We start from the raw sequence: 20,292 nt of genomic DNA, 5'->3' as shown, positions 1-20,292 counted from the left end.
CTTCAGGCCGTACATGATATGCTTCCGTACTTTGCAGAATCAGGGCACAATCTGTACACCAAGTCTGCATAATTGTACCTTCAAATGATGAAACAACTTGACAAGAATCACCCAGAAGTGTATAGGAGTTTCATGAATGGATTTCATGTCGTCAGAAGAAGTGAACGTTATTGGGCTGGCCTATCAACCGACCTCATGATAGAACAAGCGCTCATGAAAAGCATGAAGACCAGTGGTGGCTTAACTAAAGGCAGAGGAATGACCGAGATACAGAGATTGATATGGTTACTGGCAATGCCGGCCTGTGCTGAAGTGAATTGTGACATGCAGGAGCTCACAGGTGTGACCTATGATACCAGTGAACAGCACAAGGACAATTCCAAATCAGGACAACAACATGATATATAAGACGCATATGAACTGCTCGGAGCCTTCAAGGAATGGACCCTTTCAGCAGTGAACCATCTCTACATGGTATTGTGAGTGGCGTTACTGCACATGACACAGTGAATGTTGACAACGCCAGATCTGTGGGGCAAACTGTACTAGATTCCATGGTTGGGAAGAGTGTGTACGACTATTCATTCCAACACAATAAACAAGCAGTCACACTTGGGTCAAAGACAGCTGTTGTCATTGATGGAGACTCAGTGCAGGTTGCTCCTCGTTGCTTTTCCAACGACTCAGCGTAATTGCCACGAGTGAAACACAAGAAGATCCAGCATCTTTGTTCAAGTATGAGCTCTGTAGTCATCCTCCAGCACCCTTCGACCCCTCGGGTCTTCCTAGGAAGCCAAATAAACCAGCGCTTGGTGATGCAATTTGGGAACTTGTTATACATGATCAGTCAGATCCAGCTGGTGATGACCACTATGTGCTTGATGGAGGTGCCCTCCTGCAACGTCTGCCATGGTCACGTGGGCAAACTTTCGAAAGTATATTTCACATATATATTACTTATGTGATAAGCAGGTATGGGAAGGCAACAATTGTCTTCGACGGCTACGAGGACGGTCCCACGATCAAGGATGCCACACATCGGAGATGGACGGTCCCACGATCAAGGATGCCACACACCAGAGATGGGTAGGAAGCTGCATAGGACCAAATGTCACTTTCACTGGTCAAACAGTCCTGAAGCTGAAGAAGAATGAGTTCCTAGCAAACACAATCAACAAACAACGCATCATTGACTTCCTAAGTGACTCCCTAGAGAAGGTGGGATGTCTCACAATTCATGCCAAAGGGGGATGCTGATGCGCTGATTGTCCAGACTGCAGTGGAATCTGCAAAGACAATAGATGCAGTTCTTGTTGGTGACGACACAGACCTACTGATTCTTCTTTGCTACCATGCCGACATGCAAGGGAGGGACATGTTTTTCAAGCCCGGGCCAAAACTTAATGCAAAGAAATGTCAAGTATGGAACATCAAAAAGACCAAGACAACCTTGGGAATGAATGTCTGTGTCAGAATGCTATTTGTACACACCCTGCTTGGCTGTGACACAACATCCAGTGCATATGGCATTGGCAAAGCTGTTGCCCTGAAGAACATCCAAAACAACGTCCATTTCATGAAACATGCCGACCTGTTCACCCAGGAAGGACATGTAACAAAGGATGATGTAGTTGCAGCAGGGGAGAAGGCCCTTGCATGCATGTACAATGGAAATCAAGATGAAAGTATTGATATCCGACGATACAAGCGTTTCTGTGAGAAGGTTGCGAAAAGTACCAAATATGTTGAGGCCCAGAACTTGCCACCGACATCTGCGGCTACAAGGTTTCATAGTCTGAGAGTGCACTTCCAAATTCAGGAGTGGAAAGGAAATGTTGGACAATTGAAACCAGATGAATGGGGATGGAAGATCAGCGAGGGTCAGTTACTCCCAGTGCAAACTCATCTGCCACCAGCACCACCAAAACTTACTGAGATCTTCAGATGTAACTACACGGTGGGGTGCAGCACCACTAAATGTACATGCAAGAAGCATGGCCTTGACTGCTCATGGATGTGTGGAGAGTGTAAAGGTTTGAGTTGTGCTAACTCATCAAGACTGGAGCTAGAATGACGAGTGACATCCAAGAACTGGTAATTCATCCAGAAATGTACTTATCATATTCCCTTATTTTGAAAATATGGGTATACACATTTCACTTGTCAAGATTGGGTCAAGAGATAGAGTTCTGGCAGAAATGGGTTTTTTTGAATAACGGTGGCATCTAATTTGCATACTTCATTGAATTGTGTGCATGTAATTTATCCAGAAATGAACTTTTCAAAATCATCAACCCTGAAAATATGGGTCTACCTACTTAATTTCTCATGATTGGATACTTAGATACAGAATTACTGTGGAAAATTGATTTTGTCCTTATGGTGGCAGCTAATTTGCATATTATGCAAATTTGATGCCTTTCCACCAAATATATTTTGGTATACTTTTAGTTTGGTGTTTAGGGGACATTCCTGAAATGCATAACAGTGAAAAACATTCTGTTGCAATTAGTGGTGGGTCAAGCCACTACTTTGACTGGACTATAGTACCGTATTACGTACTTGTATACATTATGGTTGTAGTTTTGATTACTGCAAGTCTGTTTTGGGCAGTTGATGCATGCCATATGAAGAATGCATTGTAGGCCTACTGCAGGGATGATATCCCATTCCTTAGTCATTTCAAAGTGTTAATTTTTGAACCAAATATTTATTTTGTAATATGAAGGCTGTTCGACCAAAGACATTGAGAGTTACGTTGTGCTTACTATCCTCTTATTAGGTGCCCTCATCGTGGGTGTGGTTGACAAGGTGTACCATCAAAATTTATCTATAGTCCCCATCATCACATGTAAAGTCATACATTCATCCAACATGGAGGAATAATGGCTCAACTCGACAACTAGCACTTATGAAGGAGTGTACACCCTTACTACGCGTGGACGTGGTATATGTAGACTCTCCTGCATTTCTGATGGAGTGTCATTACCACCATTAAGCATGGCATTTCCTCACCGTGTGTATTACGATGTGCTCTCATGGCTTACAGAAGAATGTCCTCACCATGTGTTGAGTCATTTCTAATGATGACCTCCTCCAGGCAGTCAGCAGGAAACCACCCAGTGCGGCCCTTCACTGTGCCTTCCCAGAATCCCCCTTGGCCAATGTTCATTACTGCAGCGCAAACAACAACCATCAGAAGAAGATGAAAGCAGAATTAATTAAAGGGAGCCAGAAAAACAAAGCTGACAGTGAAAGAGTTTCCTTTGAAATTTACAATTGAATCAAATCAGAAAAAAAACGATTCTCAAAAATATATCAACATCACACATCTGGCCATTTTTTTCTGCTCAATGTTGCTGTGATGCCATTACAAGCTAATTACTTCATCGTATCAAGCTGTGCAATCCTTGCACCATGGGGAAAATTGCATAACTAACAAAAATGGATGGAATGAACAAAAATGTGAAATTGTGGGGTATCCTTGCACCATGGGGAAAATTGTATAACGAACAAAAATTGATGGAATGAACAAGAATGTGAAATTGTGGGGTTCAGAATGTGAACATATGTCAGCCCGAGCTGAACCAGGAAGACATCAGACAGAGGGGTGCATGAGTGCAGCATGTGCACGCAGATCTGGAGGGGGTGGAAGATGGCTCAGGGAGTCAGTGGGACATGATGCTGTCGAGCTTCGTCAACAGAAAGAGGAGTAAAATCTCGGCTTGGATACACCACAAAACAGATTTCGCATTCATTCATCATTTACTAACTTTACCACATCTAAAAAGTAAAAACGAAAATCCAAAATTAGCTTTGGTTTTAATATTTAAAACAGAGAGGCAACATCATACTAAAATACGCAATTTGGTGTCTGTCTGTCGGCAAAGGTGGGCGGTCCGCTTCGAAAGTCCGCTTATCCGCTTATCCGCTGCAGCTGACTAACGTTTTCGAAGCGGATAAGCGAATCAGAACAACCCCCGGAAACCGAAGCGGATAAGCGTAAGCGGACTACCGAAAAATTAAAGCGCATCGCGATTCGCCAAATCAGCTGTTAGCCTGAGCCGTTACTCTAGAATTGTGAATATTTATTTAAGTGAATAATAAGTGAAAACTGAATATTTTATTGGACGCTAGAGCGGCAATAACGTCAAGATGGAGAGATTTCTGACTCTCCAACCCAGCGGCAGTGCCAGGGACAGGCACACGAGCGACGCAAACCAGCAGTCCCAGCACAACGACCTCAAGGCGGCCCTCGACGGCGGCAGCAGACGCGGCCGCCACAAGTCCTTCCAGGACATGGCCGGCGCCAGGTCTGTTGACTAGTAGACTCTCTTGTCAAAGAAAGGACGGGCAAATTGATTTTTCTTTAATGTAACTTGCATATATTAAAATTATATTTAAATTAACTGTAGAGTAGAGTAGAGTCGAGTGGAAAACTTTATTTCAATAAATTTTGAATAAATTTTATTTAAATAAAAATGTATATTTTTGATCTTAAAAGCTTTGTTTGTCTTTGTAGTAGTTAGAAATGGCTATTTAGGCTTAAAAAGCATTAAATTCCCTTTAGAAACGTCAAAAATCGCTTTAAAAACGTCGAAGTGCTTTTAAAAAATCGAATCGAAGCGGATAAGCGGATAAGCGGTAAGCGGACTAAGATTTTCGGCCGCTGAAGCGGATAAGCGAATCGGACTACACGGGCTGGCGGAGCGGATAAGCGGTAAGCGGACTTAAAATTTTCCGAATCGCGCCCACCTTTATCTGTCGGACCATACATTCGGTTTTTACTTGTCCAATCAAAACCAAACTTTATAGGGGGACTAATGGATACATGATGGAGGTTGTAATGATTAAGAAAAAAGAAAGAAACCTTTAGAGGCCATTTTTCCCCGCAAGCGGGGGTTGGCCTTTTTCGGGGACCGTGGTTGTTGTTGTTTTTTGGGTCCCCTTTTTGAAGCAATGTTTTACGGCCGGATGCCCTTCCTGCCGCCAACCCTTTTTGTCACCTTTTTGCGACAAACAAGGAATTACCAGTGAACTGGTACTCAATTTGCCGACCTCGGAAGGATGACAGGCTGAGTCAACCCCCCTGGCGTTAATTCAACGATCGACCGGGATTACGAACCCAGGATCCTAGGATCCTAAGCTGGCACCCTAGCCGCTAGCCCAACACCAGGGAGGTTGTAATGATTGATTTATTAAAATAGCTTATCATGGCATAGTTCTTCCAAGGAGTTTTTCATAGCATTTTTCCAAAGCCAATTCTCATTACAAAAGAAACTAGAACGGCACTCGGTAGAGCGCATACCTCCGCAAGGCTGAATAGTTTATGTTTTGTATTCCAATGATAGGCCGGATCTGATTCGGAACTGAACCAAAATCTAATCGGCTTGTTCTTGTTACCTAACCAACTCATCCATCAAGTTTAGTCAAAAGTCGTCCATAACTTTTTTAAATATCATGTTATATATTGCTTTTTGCCCGATCTCTCAATGGTGAAGAATCACTTACAAAATTAAACAATCCTCACATCCGAATCCATATTCAGATCTAACCAAAATTGAATCGATTCTTTCTTGTCACACACACAACCTGTCCAACAAGTTTCGTCCAAATCCATCCATAACTTTTTGAGATATCCTGCTATATGTTGGTTTTAGCCCTATCTCTCAATGGTGAAGATTCACTTCAAAATTTAAATAATTCTCACACCCAAATCCAAATTCAGATCTTCACCAAAATCGAATCGATTAGTCCTCGTCACACACCCAACCGGTCCACCAAGTTTCGGCTGAATCCATCCACAACTTTTTTGAGATATCCTGCTATATATCGTTTTTGGCCCGATCTCCCAATGGTGAAGAATTATTTTTAAAATTTCTAGTATCTGGATCCAGATCTTCACCAAAATGTAATCATTTCATCCTCGTCACAAACACTACCTGTCCGCAAATTTTAGTCCAAATCCGTCCACAACGTTTTGAGATATCTTGTTCACAAACAAACACACAGACAGACAAACTAGAAATCAGTCAGAGACCGAGGACTTGCCGGAATTAAAAATATGGCGGCCGAACCAGGTGACCGATGACATCATCATTATTTGTTTTCTAAACTAATTTATTCCTAGATTATGCTGAAGAAATTTCATCTTGATCGGATGAAGTTTTGTACTTGTCGAATTATGACGTCATAATGGAGGCAACTATGAATCATCATTAACATATGTTATTCCCCATGGAGAGTTCTTTACAATGAGCCATGTCTCAATTTTTTCTATTCAGCACTTTCGGAGATATAGAGGTGCAAAGTTTTTCGGTTTTTCCAAGATGGCGGCCGAACCATGTGACCGATGACGTCATCATTGTTTTTTTCTCCACCAGTTTATGCCGACATGGCGCTCAAGAAATTGCATCTTGATTGGATGAAGTTTTGTACTTGTCGAATTATCGAATTATGATGTCATAATGGAGGCCTTGGGCCTAGAGAGTTAAAAATTGGGCACAGTCTATTCCAGGGCAAGACAAATATGTGTGTAAAGTTTGGCGATTCTATGTGTAACGATGTAGACGTAGTACAGCGCACAAACAGACAGACAGACAGACAGACAGACAAACAGACAGACACAGACAGACCAACCAACCAACATACTTGCCGGAATCTTTTCCGGCAAGTAACAAACAATCAGACAGGGGTGAAAACATAACCTCCATCCACCTTTGGTGGTGGAGGTAATTAATGATATTACCAAACAATATCCCCACTCCCCAAGGGGTTTTGTCACTTGCAAAATTTGCGCCCCCCCCCCCCTCTTCCCCTCCCCTCACCCCCCTCCCAACCCCCAACACTCTTATGGAAGTAAATTTTATTATCGGGAGTTTTGAATGGCGAGGTCTGATCTTTTCAATAACCTGATCTAACATAAGTAACAGTAATTATAATAGGCAATAATAATAAGGATAATAAAATGACCCCCTCCCCTGCTTCTGACCCCCTCCCAAAATTCCATTATTTTGTCTCCATCATGGAGAAAAAGAAATTTTCAAACAGGAAAACATCATCATGAAAAACGAATTGCCATTTGGTATGGAGATGCTGACATTGAGGCAATAGCTGAAAATGAGGAAAATTGCAGAAAATTGCACCTGGAACTTGCACATTCCATTCATTGTCAATCTATATTGTTTGTAATGATCTCCATCATCGTCCAATTGTGCTATTTTCGATGCGATCGCTGAGAGTATTGATGTGGTGCTTTGTCGACACCCAACTGCTGATATTATGGTCTTTCGAGACTTTAATGCTGATCACAAAGATTGCTTAGTCCACCCTCACAGCACAGATGCTCCTGGTGTTAGTGCATATAACTTTGCTATGTCACATGACCTCAGCTATTTTCAATTCCTACTCGAATTCCTGATCCAGTTACTGCTAACAGGTATCTCACTGGAACTCAATCCTTTGTCACAACGCATCTGAAGCTGCCAAGGAAGTTATTGAGTGGATCCATGTTGCTATGGACCTCTTTAACTCCCTTGTTGAACTGATGCATTTCTGACTTCCTTGCAAATCACCAAATCTCTATGGTAGATGAGAGACGGTCATTCCCTGCTCATACTATAAATGCTGGTGTTCCTCAGGGTACTACATTGTTCTTGTTACATAACACTGATCTGCTTGTTTGTGTATTCATTCACAATTAACGCTGTGTGTTACATACCCAGCCAGGAACCATGTCTCCTCCGTCCTATGTCCAGGCCAGTGCCACTCTCCATCAGGAGACTGGGATTATTGGGGAAATGACTGGCTCGTTACTTCCAGCCAAAAAAAAGGAGACTCACTTGTTGTCTCTGTCCAGGTCAATGTCACCCTGTTTCCCAACCCTGTCCATGGATTATTCACCTTCGCAGGGACTTCCTGGGATCAATCTGCTAGGATTGGATTTCAGCTCAAACCTCAGCTGGAAAAAGTATTTCCTAACATAACCCGAGCCCTAACACTAACAACTGTAACCCTAACCCTGACTCTAACCCAAACTCTAACCCTAACCCTAACCCAAACCCAAACCCAAACTCTAACCCTAACCCTAATCCTAACCCTAAACCTAAACCCAAACTCTAACCCTAACCCTAACCCTAAACCTAAACCTAACCCTAACCCTAACCCTGAACCTAACATCTCTGGTATAGCTGAAGGAGCCCCTCAGTGCCTTGGCTGCTTGTGCTCGGTGATGCCTTCATCCAGTTATTCTGCTCTACCTATACAAGGCCACTATGCGACCTGTCATGGAGTACTGTTGCCGTATTTGGGCTGGTGATCCGGCCTGTCACCTATCTCTCCTTGACAGAATCCAGCGACGTGCTGCCAATCGGGTGGGACAAGAGTTGGCATCATCCCTAGAACCTCTCTTAGTTCGCTGCTTCTTTAAGCCCTTCTATCGACATTTTCATGGAATGTGCTTTGAGGGTCTCTCACGGGTTGGTCCACCTGAGCGCACTTTTAGTCACTCTACACGTTTGGCGGTTTCTTCCCATCCATACCCTATATCTGTCCTGAGGACTAAGACTATATCGTGGTACTCTTCTAGTTTATCTCCCTGTACTGCATCACTTTGCAATTCTTTACCTGAATCCTGCTTCCCCTCACACCTAACCTACCTCACTTCAAGAGGAATGTTAATAGATTTATTTTGTTCTCTTTAATATCTCTACATTCCTTCATGTAGACGTCACCTTTGAGTGGTCTTTGACCTTGTGGCGGACAAAATTCCATTGAAAAAGTAGAGTGAAATGTACAATTTATGGGAAATGAGTTAATAATTCAAGCATCAAGCGAATGTGCAGATGCTTCCAAAACGGTCTATTGTGGCCATTTTGTGAGGTTATGGAAAATGATAATCCCATGTCGGACTACAGAAGGTGAAATGTCAAATTATTTTACGAGCGAACTACGAATCCTTGCAGACGGGATAATTCTGTCTGAATTACGGCCAGGTATAGTTCCCCCAAAATTTGTGCTTTATTACCTCTGCAACCAAAGGTGGATGGTCGTTATGTTTTAACCCCGGTCTGTCTGTTTGTTTGTTTGTCTGTCCGTTTGTGAACAAAGTATCTCAAAAAGTTGTGGACAGATTCGGACGAAATTTGGCAGAGATGTAGTGTATGTGACAAGGACGAAATTATTAGATTTTGGTGAAGATCCGGATTCCGATCCGGCGAGTAGAATTTTTAAAGTGATTCTTCACCATTGGGAGATCGGGTCAAAAACGGTACATAGCAGGATATCTCAAATAGTTACGGATGGATTTGGATGAAACTTGGTGGAGAGGGTGGGTGTGTGACAAGGACGAATCGATTCAATTTTGGTGAAGATCTGAATATGGATTCCGATATGAGAATTATTTAATTTTTTAAGTGATCCTTCACCATTGGGAGATGGGGCCAAAAACGGTACATAGTAGGATATCTCAAAAAGTTATGGATGGATTTGGATGAAACTTGGTGGACAGGTTGGGTGTGTGACAAGGACGAATCGATTCAATTTTGGTGAAGATCTGGATCCGGATCCAGCTAGTATAATTTTTAAAGTGATTCTTCACCATTGAGTGATATCGCCAACCAGGCGGAGGTATGCTCTCAACTGAGTGCCCTCCCAGTTAACTTCTGTAATACCCACTCCCATTAGGAGTGGAGCTATATATACGATACACATTTACAAAGACAGAATTGGGGTCCTTCTCCCCCCCCCACCCCCCTCACCGTGAACTCCTGGAACTATGATTTCCTTTTTACCACTGAATACCTTCCCGTGCACACCATGAGTACAACTACCAGTTTTCAACTCATTCCGTCTCGCGGTTCAGGAATGCATAGAAGGCAAACAAACAAACACACAAACAAACAAACACACAAACACAAACAAATAACAAACAAACAACCAAACACACAAACAAACAAACACACAGACAAACAAACAAACACACAAACAAACAAATAACAAACACACAAACAAACAAACACACAAACAAACAAACAAACAAACACACAAACAAACAAATACACACACACACAAACAAACAAACAAATACACACACACACAAACAAACAAACAAACACACACACACACAAACAAACAAACAAATAAACACACACACACAAACAAACAAACACACACACACACAAACAAACAAACAAATAAACAAACACACAAACAAACAAACAAATAAACACACACACACAAACAAACAAACACACACACACACAAACAAACAAACAAATAAATAAACACACAAACAAACAAAAAAATACACACACACACACAAACAAACAAACAAACACACACAAACAAACAAACAAATAAACAAATACACACACACAAACAAACAAACAAACACACACACACAAACAAACAAACACACACACACAAACAAACAAACACACAAACAAAGAAATAACAAACACACACACAAACAAACAAACAAACAAACACACACACACACAAACACACAAACAAACAAACACACACACACACACAAACAAACAAACAAATAAACAAACAAACACACAAACAAAGAAATAACAAACACACACACACAAACACACAAACAAACAAATACACACACACACAAACAAACAAACAAACACACACAAACAAACAAATAAACAAACACACAAACAAACAAACAAATACACACACACACAAACAAACAAACAAACACACACAAACAAACAAACAAATAAACAAATACACACACACACAAACAAACAAACAAACACACAAACAAACAAACAAACACACAAACAAACAAACAAACACACAAACAAAGAAATAACAAACACACACACACAAACAAACAAACAAACACACACACACAAACACACAAACAAACAAACACACACACACACAAACAAACACACAAACAAACAAACAAACACACAAACAAAGAAATAACACACACACACACACACAAACAAACAAACAAACACACACACACAAACACACAAACAAACAAACACACACACACACAAACAAACAAACAAATAAACAAACAAACACATAAACAAAGAAATAACAAACACACACACACAAACACACAAACAAACAAACAAATACACACACACACAAACAAACAAACAAACACACACACACAGCAACTTTTCAAAGTGGAGCTTGACGATGATCATGGTTTTTATTATTTTCAGCAAAAACCCGAGTGCTGAAGGGTGCCATATTTATGGGATGGGCTGTGAAGGGGAATCATGGGATAATTAATAATTTTTCATCCAATGCCCAGTTCATGGAATTCATCTGTCGGTTTCTTATAACAAACACGACCAATTTGAGCGAGAGAGTTGCCACGTTCACAATGCAAGAGGGGAATGTGTGAGCTCACCTTTGACTCGCTCTCCGCGGTTGAGGGAAATCTCTCCCTCCCCCTGCGGCGTGTATGATTTGACCACAACGAACGTGCGGCCTGGCACGGCGCTGTACAGCCGATGCTTGGGGCCTTTGCCTTCGGGCGCATTGATGGCGACCAGGCCGACCATGTCTTTGGCTGGCACAAGCTGCGTGCACTTGCTCAAAGAGTCTTTCCCTGCCACGCTCGCACTGCCACGGTGGATCGAAGAGTGGGGACGCACGTTAAACAATAATCACCATCACAATCAGCATTACCAATGCTACATTATTCATGACCTTTACCACCAGCACAACGGTCTGAATCATTATTGGGACTTATAAACAATCAAACACATTTCCAACCGATCAACAAAGAAAAGAAATACAGTCGGAAAAGAAATCCGCAAGCACGATATTTGCAAAATCTCTAAAATAGGTTGTTTACCTTTGGCCTATGTTGACCTTTTGGCCTATGTTGACCTTTTGGCTAAAGTTGACCTCAAAACTAATTGGTGGTTGAATTCAGTGACCTGATATGCAACTTGCCTTCAAATTTCAAGTCAATCACATGAAAATTGAGAATTTTAGAAATTTGACCTTTGGCCTATGTTGCCCTTTTTTTACCTCAAAATCAATAGGCTTCTTCTTTATGACCAACGCTACCATTAGGAAGTTTCGTAAACATCAGTTTAAAATTGTGAAGTGAAGAACTAATGTAACGTTATAGATAGTGCAATGTAATAGACACTGGGTAAAATGGCGGTAAAACCCGGAATCAATTTATTTATACTTCCTTAAACCTCTTTAAACCTCTTTAAACCTCACCGGCACCTGATCAAACTCCAAATTCCCACCAGGAACTCTAACCCGGACCGACAAAGGGCCAGTTGCAGCATTGGCACAGCTGTGCCCTCAGCCAATCACACAAAACAGAAGCTACAGTCACGTGAAAAAGTAAGTACACCCCATGTAAAGTTTTGACTTTTTCAACATATTTCAACATAATATGTTAGATTATTAGGGTGTAAAGTAAGTACACCCCCATAATGAATCTGTGTTGAAAAACTGTTAGATTGAATTAATGCGGTGTCGATGTTGCGCAGGCTTGATGGGATAAATTGCCTTCTCCTGCATCCACGTTCCTTGATAAAGATGTTTAAAAACAGAAGTTATTGCTTTTAATATATACGGTTGATACTTAGGCAATCAATGCAGAACCTTTTTGATTAGTGCAGGGATATGTTGGTGCTGAGAAACACCATAAAAACCTACCTACGGTGGATTTTCCTGTTCACGGTTTTGGATGCCTTTGCTGCCTGCACCTTTGCTTGTCCTGCCGCTGACCTCGCCCCTTCTTCTTCTTCAGCAACACGATGAAGTGATGGAGACCGGCTACGTGAGCGCGGCGTGCTCGTCGCGGACTGCCCACCGCCCGCAGCACCACCTCCGTCGGCGAGCTGGCTCAGGAACTGCGGTGGCAGGCTCCGTACGGTGAGGGCCGGAGAGCGTGCGCCCCACGTCTCACGGCTCTCATCGCTTGAGATCCGAGTATTCCGAACACTGCTGCTCCCAACAGATCCACCGGCCGCTGTCGTCGATGGTGCCGATACACCAGTTGCGGCACGGTTGTTCGACGACGAGAGCAGGTTGTTTTCACTCTCGGCCCGAGCAAGTATGCGGCCGTGCCCCGAAGAAAGATGCCGCCGGCGCACGTTGTACGATGGAGCTTCACGAAAAGGCACTGTTCAGACACAAGGATTAGGTTCAAGTAAACAGCAAACTCACATGTACCTTGCCCCAAAGGTTGTTGAGCATGTTAAGCACATTTTGTGGACATACTTCTCATACTGCCAAAATATGTAGTAGGTGGTAAAATAAAAGTAACTTGGCATATGCACCAGTGATAGATATGTTCTAGGCCACAACAAACTTCCAAATGTGATAGAAATAGACACTGCTCAAAAAACAAATCTGCCCAAAATGTTTGTTTTTTAATCATATAGTTTTACATTTAATTATTTATATACAGTCACGTGAAAAAGTAAGTACAGTACACCCCATGTAAAGTTTTGACTTTTTCAACATATTTCAACACACACCTATTTGATCGTCATTTCAACAATATTGAAAGATAAAGGTGATATAATATAACAAATATCATGAAACATTTACATTTTGTCATTCATTGTATAATTTAAATAAACATAAATGCAAATTTCGCATGTGGAAAAAGTAAGTACAGCCCTACATTTATCACTACTTCAAATACCTAAAATTAGAATCAGGTGCACCAGCTCAGGTGCAAATGATTAGAACATCGTTAGAGAGGATCTTGGAGGAACCTGTCTTATTTAAACCTCAGACATTTCGTTTGGTTTGCTCTTTGTTGTTGATGTGTGCGGCGTCACCATGCCTACATCAAAAGAGCTCTCTGAGGCCTTCAGAAAGAAGGTTATAGATGCCTACGAGTCTGGGAAGGGATTTAAAAAGATCTCCAAACAATTTGAAATCAATCATTCGACTGTCCGGAAGATAATCTACAAGGGAGAAGATTCCAAACAACTGCCAACTTGTTCAGGCCACCGCCCCAGCAAGTTCACCCCGAGAGCAGACCGCAAGATGCTGAAAGAAGTCTCTAAGAACCCCAAAATGTCATCACGGGACCTACAGGTAGCTCTTGCCACTGTTGATGTCAAAGTGCACGAGTCTACCATTAGAAAGAGGCTGCACAAATTTGATCTACATGGGAGGTGTGCCAGTAGGAAAACTTTGCTGTCCAGAAAGAACATCAGGGCAAGACTAAAGTTTGCCAATGAACACCTTGGCAAAGACCAGCACTTCTGGAACAATGTGCTCTGGACAGATGAGTCAAAGGTAGAGCTATTTGGCCACAGTACCAGAAGACATGTTTGGCGAAAACCAAAGACAGCATTTGACCACAAGAACCTGATACCAACTGTAAAGCATGGTGGTGGAAATATTATGGTTTGGGGCAGCTTTGCTGCATCAGGGCCTGGGCAGCTCACCATCATAGAATCCACTATGAATTGTCCATTGTACCAGAGGGTGCTTGAGGATAATGTGAGGCCATCTGTCGGAAAATTGAAGCTCAACTGAAGGTGGACCTTGCAACATCACAATGACCCTAAACATACCAGTAAATCCACCAAGGAATGGCTGCAAAGAAAGAAATGGAGGGTTCTGGAATGGCCAAGTCAAAGCCCGGATCTAAATCCCATCGAGATGTTGCGGGGGGATTTGAAACGAGCTGTGCATGCAAGAAACCCCTCAAACATCGCACAGCTGAAATAATTCTGCACGGAGGAGTAGGCAAAAATTTCTCCCAGTCGATGTCAGAGACTGGTAGACAGTTATAAGAAACACCTACTTGAGGTTGTTTCTGCCAAAGGGGGCAATACCACCTATTAGAGCCAAGGGTGTACTTACTTTTTCCACATGCGAAATTTGCATTTATGTTTATTTAAATTACTAGGGCATGCCCGTACTATATATATATCTAAAATTATATCCCCCCCCTCTATTTACATGAAATGGTTTGGTCCATTCGCAAAGGCAAAGCGAACGGCTTGCGAGTACGGTGACAACCCCCCCCTCTATTTACATGAAATGGTTTGGTCCATTCGCAACGACCATAGAACCCCCCCCCCTCTATTTACATGAAATGGTTTGGTCCATTCGCAACGCCAAAGCGAACGGCGAACGGCTAAATCGCCATAGCTCGGTAACTACTTGTCCGATTAATTTCAAACCTTGAAAAGGCACATCCTCGGGTCCCCAGCAATATACCTGGCAAGTTTCAAGTATATCGGACCCGTGGTTGTCGAGAAACAGCGGTCACAGACAAACACACAGACATACACACATACACACACACACACACACACAGAGATTACTGGAATTATAGATAGATACAATGGACTACAAAATGTAAATGTTTCATGATATTTGTTATATTATATCACCTTTATCTATCAATATTGTTGAAATGAAGATCAAATAGCTGTATGTTGAAATATGTTGAAAAAGTCAAAACTTTACATGGGGTGTACTTACTTTTTCACGTGACTGTACATCACGAACCCAGAAATGGGTATACACCGGGTATGCATTGTTAGTGATCATGTTAGGCCACATCCGCCGCAAACAGCCACCGCATCTTTAGGAGAATGCGATGAAGCAATGCAAGTTGCTAGCAAGAAAAGTCTTCTCTGGATAGTTGCCGGGCAGGCAGACACAGCGACACAGAAAATACCAAGTTGGACAGGGTTCAACATCATTTTGAGAGGCTCCATCATTGTCTCACAAGATATTGTTGACTACATGCCCACAATAAATGTTCCAGCTGCAGAGATGTCTACCGTTTCAGACATCTTAAAACGGTCGGAACTTGTGAGACAGACACTGAAGTTACAGGACATCGTCGTGGCCCTGGACCAGGCTCTATATGCTAGAGCCGCCGATATCATCTGGAAACACACAGACTTTTACACGACATGACCAAAAGTATGTGGACACCCGAACATCAAACATCTCATTCCAAAATCATGGCCATTAATATGGAGTTGGTCCCCCCATTTGCTGCTATAACAGCCTCCACTCTTCTGGGAAGGCTTTATACTAGATGTTGAAACATTGCTGCGGGGATTTGCTTCCATTCAGCCACACGAGCATTAGTGAGGCCGGGCACTGTTGTTGGGCGATTACGCCTGGCTCACAGTCGGCGTTCCAATTCATCCCAAAGGTGTTCGATGGGGTTGAGGTCAGGGCTCTGTGCAGTCCAGTCAAGTTCTTCCACACCGATCTCGACAAACCATTTTTGTATGGTCCTCGCTTTGTGCACGGGAGCATTGTCATGCTGAAAAAGGAAAGGACCTTCCCCAAACTGTTGCCACAAATTTGGAAGCACACAATCGTCTAGAATGTCATTGATTGTATGCTGTAGCGTTAAGTTTTCCCTTCACTGGAACTAAGTGGACGGGCGCGAACCATGAAAAACAGCCCCAGACCATTATTCCTCCTCCACCAAACTTTACAGTTGGCACGATGCATTCGGGCAGGAAGTGTTCTCCTGGCATCCGCCAAACCCAGATTCATCCGTCGGACTGCCAGATGGTGAAGCGTGATTCATCACTCCAGAGAACGCATTTCCACTGCTCCAGAGTCCAGAGCTTTACACCACTCCAGCCGACGCTTGGCATTGTGCATGGTGATCTTCGGCTTGTGTGCGGCTGCTCAGCCATGGAAACCCATTTCTTGAAGCTCCCGACGAACAGTTATTGTGCTGATGTTGCTTCCAGAGTCAGTTTGGAACTCGGTAGTGAGTGTTGCAACCGAGGACAGACGATTTTTACGCGCTACGTGCTTCAGCACTCAGCGATCCCGTTCTGTGAGCTTGTGTGGCCCACCTCTTCACAGCTGAGCTGTTGTTGCTCCTAGACGTTTCCACTTCACAATAACTTACAGTTGACCGGGGCAGCTCCAGCAGAGCAGAAATTTGACGAACTGACTTGTTGGAAAGGTGGCATGCTATGACGGTGCCATGTTGAAAGTTACTGAACTCGTCAGTACCGCCCATTCTACTGCCAATATTTGTCCATGGAGATTGCATGGCTGTGTGCTTGATTATATATACCTGTCAGCAATAGGTGTGGCTGAAACAGCCGAATCCACTAATTATAAGGGGTGTCCACATAGTTCTGGTCATGTAGTGTATGACAAAATCATCCTTTGCTTGGACACATTCCACACAATTTGCAACGTCATGTCAATCCTAGATGCACAATTAAAAGATTCTGGCCTTCAGGACTTATGCATAGAAGCAGACATCATCGCAGAAGGTTCAATAAATAGAGTTCTGGAAGACGAGATGTATAAATGAGCAGTCCTCATGCACAAGTGTATATATGAAGCATTTATGAGACTCGCGTGGATTGAATTCATTCCTTGGGTGGAGAATAATAGGCAGGACAATGCTCATACTGTAACCTCATTCTTAGAAAAATGAATGACACTGTCATTGATCTGCACCAATGGAACTCCGATGCTCCGTTGCAAGACCCAGTTTTAAAGGGCAGCATGCTCTTTGGAAGGAATTCTTGGAGCATCTTCATCATTACAATGGAGATTTGTCAGTCTTCTGGATGTTATACGTGGATATTGTCGAAACGATCTACCTTGCCCTACTGCCTGAGAAGGGAACTGACCGGTACATCTCTCAGTCATACAATCCGTGATCCCTTGTTGTTTCACCTTTGACAAAGTGAACTATGTTCGATATTTACCAGCATACTACGCCCAGATGACAAATCCAGTGGAACACCATGATTGTCCAGTGTATTTTTCTTTTCCAGTAGAAATTGATTGTCATTTTCTGGGTCTTTCTTTCATCTATGGTCACAGCACCAATGTAGCATAATATTGTGTGGTTGGAATTACTATCTACCTTTAAGTACCATATTGTAACTACCTGGTCAAAAGAGTCATTGGGTCACCAAACTTTTAGTAACTTTGAATCATATTGCCATCTGCGTCACATTCCAATTTCAGTTGCAAAATTTGCGAGAATCGTACGTTGAGGGTCAGTGATTAAAATGGGGGCACATACATGTCAACATACATCAGATAAGATTACAAATGGTATCAAAATGTTGGGAAAGGGCACATGGGGCAAGTTATTGATGAATGATGCCATTTAGGTGCATGATGTCTTTAAATAATTAAATGTAAAACTATATGATTGAAGAAACCTAATTTTGAGCGGCTTTTCACGTTTATTTCTATCACATTTGAAAGTTAATTGTGGCCGAGAACATATTTATCAATGGTGCATAATTTTTATATCATTATATGAGGAATTTAATATCATTGCCAACAAGATACAAAGATTTGGTGAAAATACTTCCCCCCAAGTCCTCAACCTCCCACAGATCTCCCGATGTCCTGCTCTCCATCTTGTTCTCCCACTCCCTTTATCATATGTTTTATGTGTCAGTTTGTCTTTTTGTGATCAGTTAGCTCTTACACGAGCCTCGATCCTGTATACAAGAAAAAAAGGAAAAAAAAGCATCATTTATACACCAGAAACACAATGGCCCGATACATTTTGGATGAAAAATCTGCAACCGGCGACCTTAGGATTAGGGTTAAAAATTGAGTGGTAAGACAGAGAAGGCTAAGAGCTACACACTACTATCACATCTTTTCCATCTCTAGGGACCCTAGCCTTGCTAAAACTCACAGATAGCGATGCTCACTCTGACTGATACTGGTGACGAAAAATTTGGGGTCTGGCTCAAGGGCTTACCTACCTCCGCCAGGTACCTCCGCCAGGTTGAACAATTTAAATTTTGTATCCCACTGATAGGTCAGATCTGGATTAGGACCTGAACCAAAATCTAATCGGCTTGTTCTTGCTGCCTAACCAACTAAACCTAGTTTAGTCATAATCTGCCCACAACTTTTTGGATTATCATGCCACATACAGTATCCTTTTGGCCCCATCACTCAATGATGAAGAATCACTTGAAAAATTCTCTGATCCTGATTCAAATCTTCACCAAAATTGAACCAATTCTTCATTGTCAAACACTCAACCTGTCCAACAAGTTTCGTCCAAATCCGTCTGAAACTTGTTGAGATATTTTGTTCACGAACAAACAGACAGACAGGGGTGAAAACAACCTCCACCCAACTTCAGTGGCATACCGCAGGTAAAAAGACAAATACAATGCTGTAGTTGCTGTACCTGTAAAAAAAAAAAAAAACGTCTGGTGCCAAAACAATGGAGTTCATCCTTGAGATTTGCAAGATGATACTTTCTGGCTTGCTGTCGGATGGACACAAAGTGGCGAACCTTATGGAGTGACTCAAATGTACCCTTATCAGATTAGCTTTCCATGTTGAAAAAGCTGCTTGACTGCAGCCACCTCCCCAAAGGCTTCAGTGTCCAGTGAGGATGGAGAGGATAGCTACAGACTGGATGGGATGGCATGAGAAAAAGTAGGCCTTTGTGAAAGTATTCCTAGGTGGAATCCATATCAGATGCTGCATAGATTGCAGTCCAATCTTTATGTGAGAGAGTAGATTGCAATCTCTCCTGCCAGTTGGTCTGTGCGGACAGCCATGTTCTGCGTCGTTGAGGTTGCTCCCTTACAACGGCCAGAAAGATGGGCTTTGACAAGAACAGGGTCAGGAACAGTCGACATTGGATGTAAAGGTATTCATTACCAGGTCCAGGGAGACTGTACCAGTCGCCAAAATTGAGGTTGGGAAGTTTACTGATTGCGATGGACCCATCAGGTCATAAAAGGCCTTAGCTGCGAAGCCATGTTTGTTTTTGGGGTTTTTTGGCTGTTTTATGCAAAACTAACTCCCAGCCAGAGGTCATGTTGACATTTGTAACTGTAGCGGATGAAGAATAGAGTTTGAATAGATGGATATGACTTGATCCATGTTAAAGGAAATAGATGTACCAGTATATAGAGTCAACCGCATTGGGTGGACGGAGAGACATGCAGAGCCAGGAGTATTCAAGGGAACAATAAGGGGCTAATGGAGTCATTGGACATTGAGGAGCGGAGTTCTTGACAGACAGCAACATCACCTTCTGTCAAAACGGAGGAGAACAGCCAGGCTGAGACAAGAGGAATCAAAGACATCCTTTGAGACGAACGCTTGTATCAAACACAAAATGTCTGGAGCTGCATCGGTATCCTGAATGGAGAGATAGGTAATAGAGCGTTTCAATCCAACACCTGTCGATTGTTTTTCAATCCAAACACCTGCCAATAAATCCAAAGCCAAACACCTGCCGAGAAATTTAAAATGCAACACCTGCCAATTAAATCAAAATGAAACACCTGCCAATTAAATCGA

At 42.5% G+C, this 20,292-nt stretch overlaps 1 protein-coding gene across 1 annotated transcript in view; it reads right to left on the bottom strand.

Moving 5' to 3' along the window:
- Positions 1 to 20,292, bottom strand: part of LOC137432284 (SH3 and multiple ankyrin repeat domains protein 2) — a 910,319-nt gene that overhangs the window by 388,154 nt on the left and 501,873 nt on the right. Inside the window, 3 exon segments of the mRNA XM_078782990.1 lie at positions 3,064 to 3,174; positions 11,393 to 11,607; positions 12,670 to 13,138. Coding sequence (XP_078639116.1) covers positions 3,064 to 3,174; positions 11,393 to 11,607; positions 12,670 to 13,138 — 795 coding nt within the window.

Source organism: Myxine glutinosa, chromosome 8 (genome assembly GCF_964187855.1).
Source record: "Myxine glutinosa chromosome 8, kmMyxGlut1.1, whole genome shotgun sequence".
In the NCBI taxonomy this organism is placed as follows: Eukaryota; Metazoa; Chordata; class Myxini; order Myxiniformes; family Myxinidae; genus Myxine; species Myxine glutinosa.
Note: the sequence above shows the minus strand (reverse complement) of the source record. Positions and strands in the feature narration are given on the sequence as shown.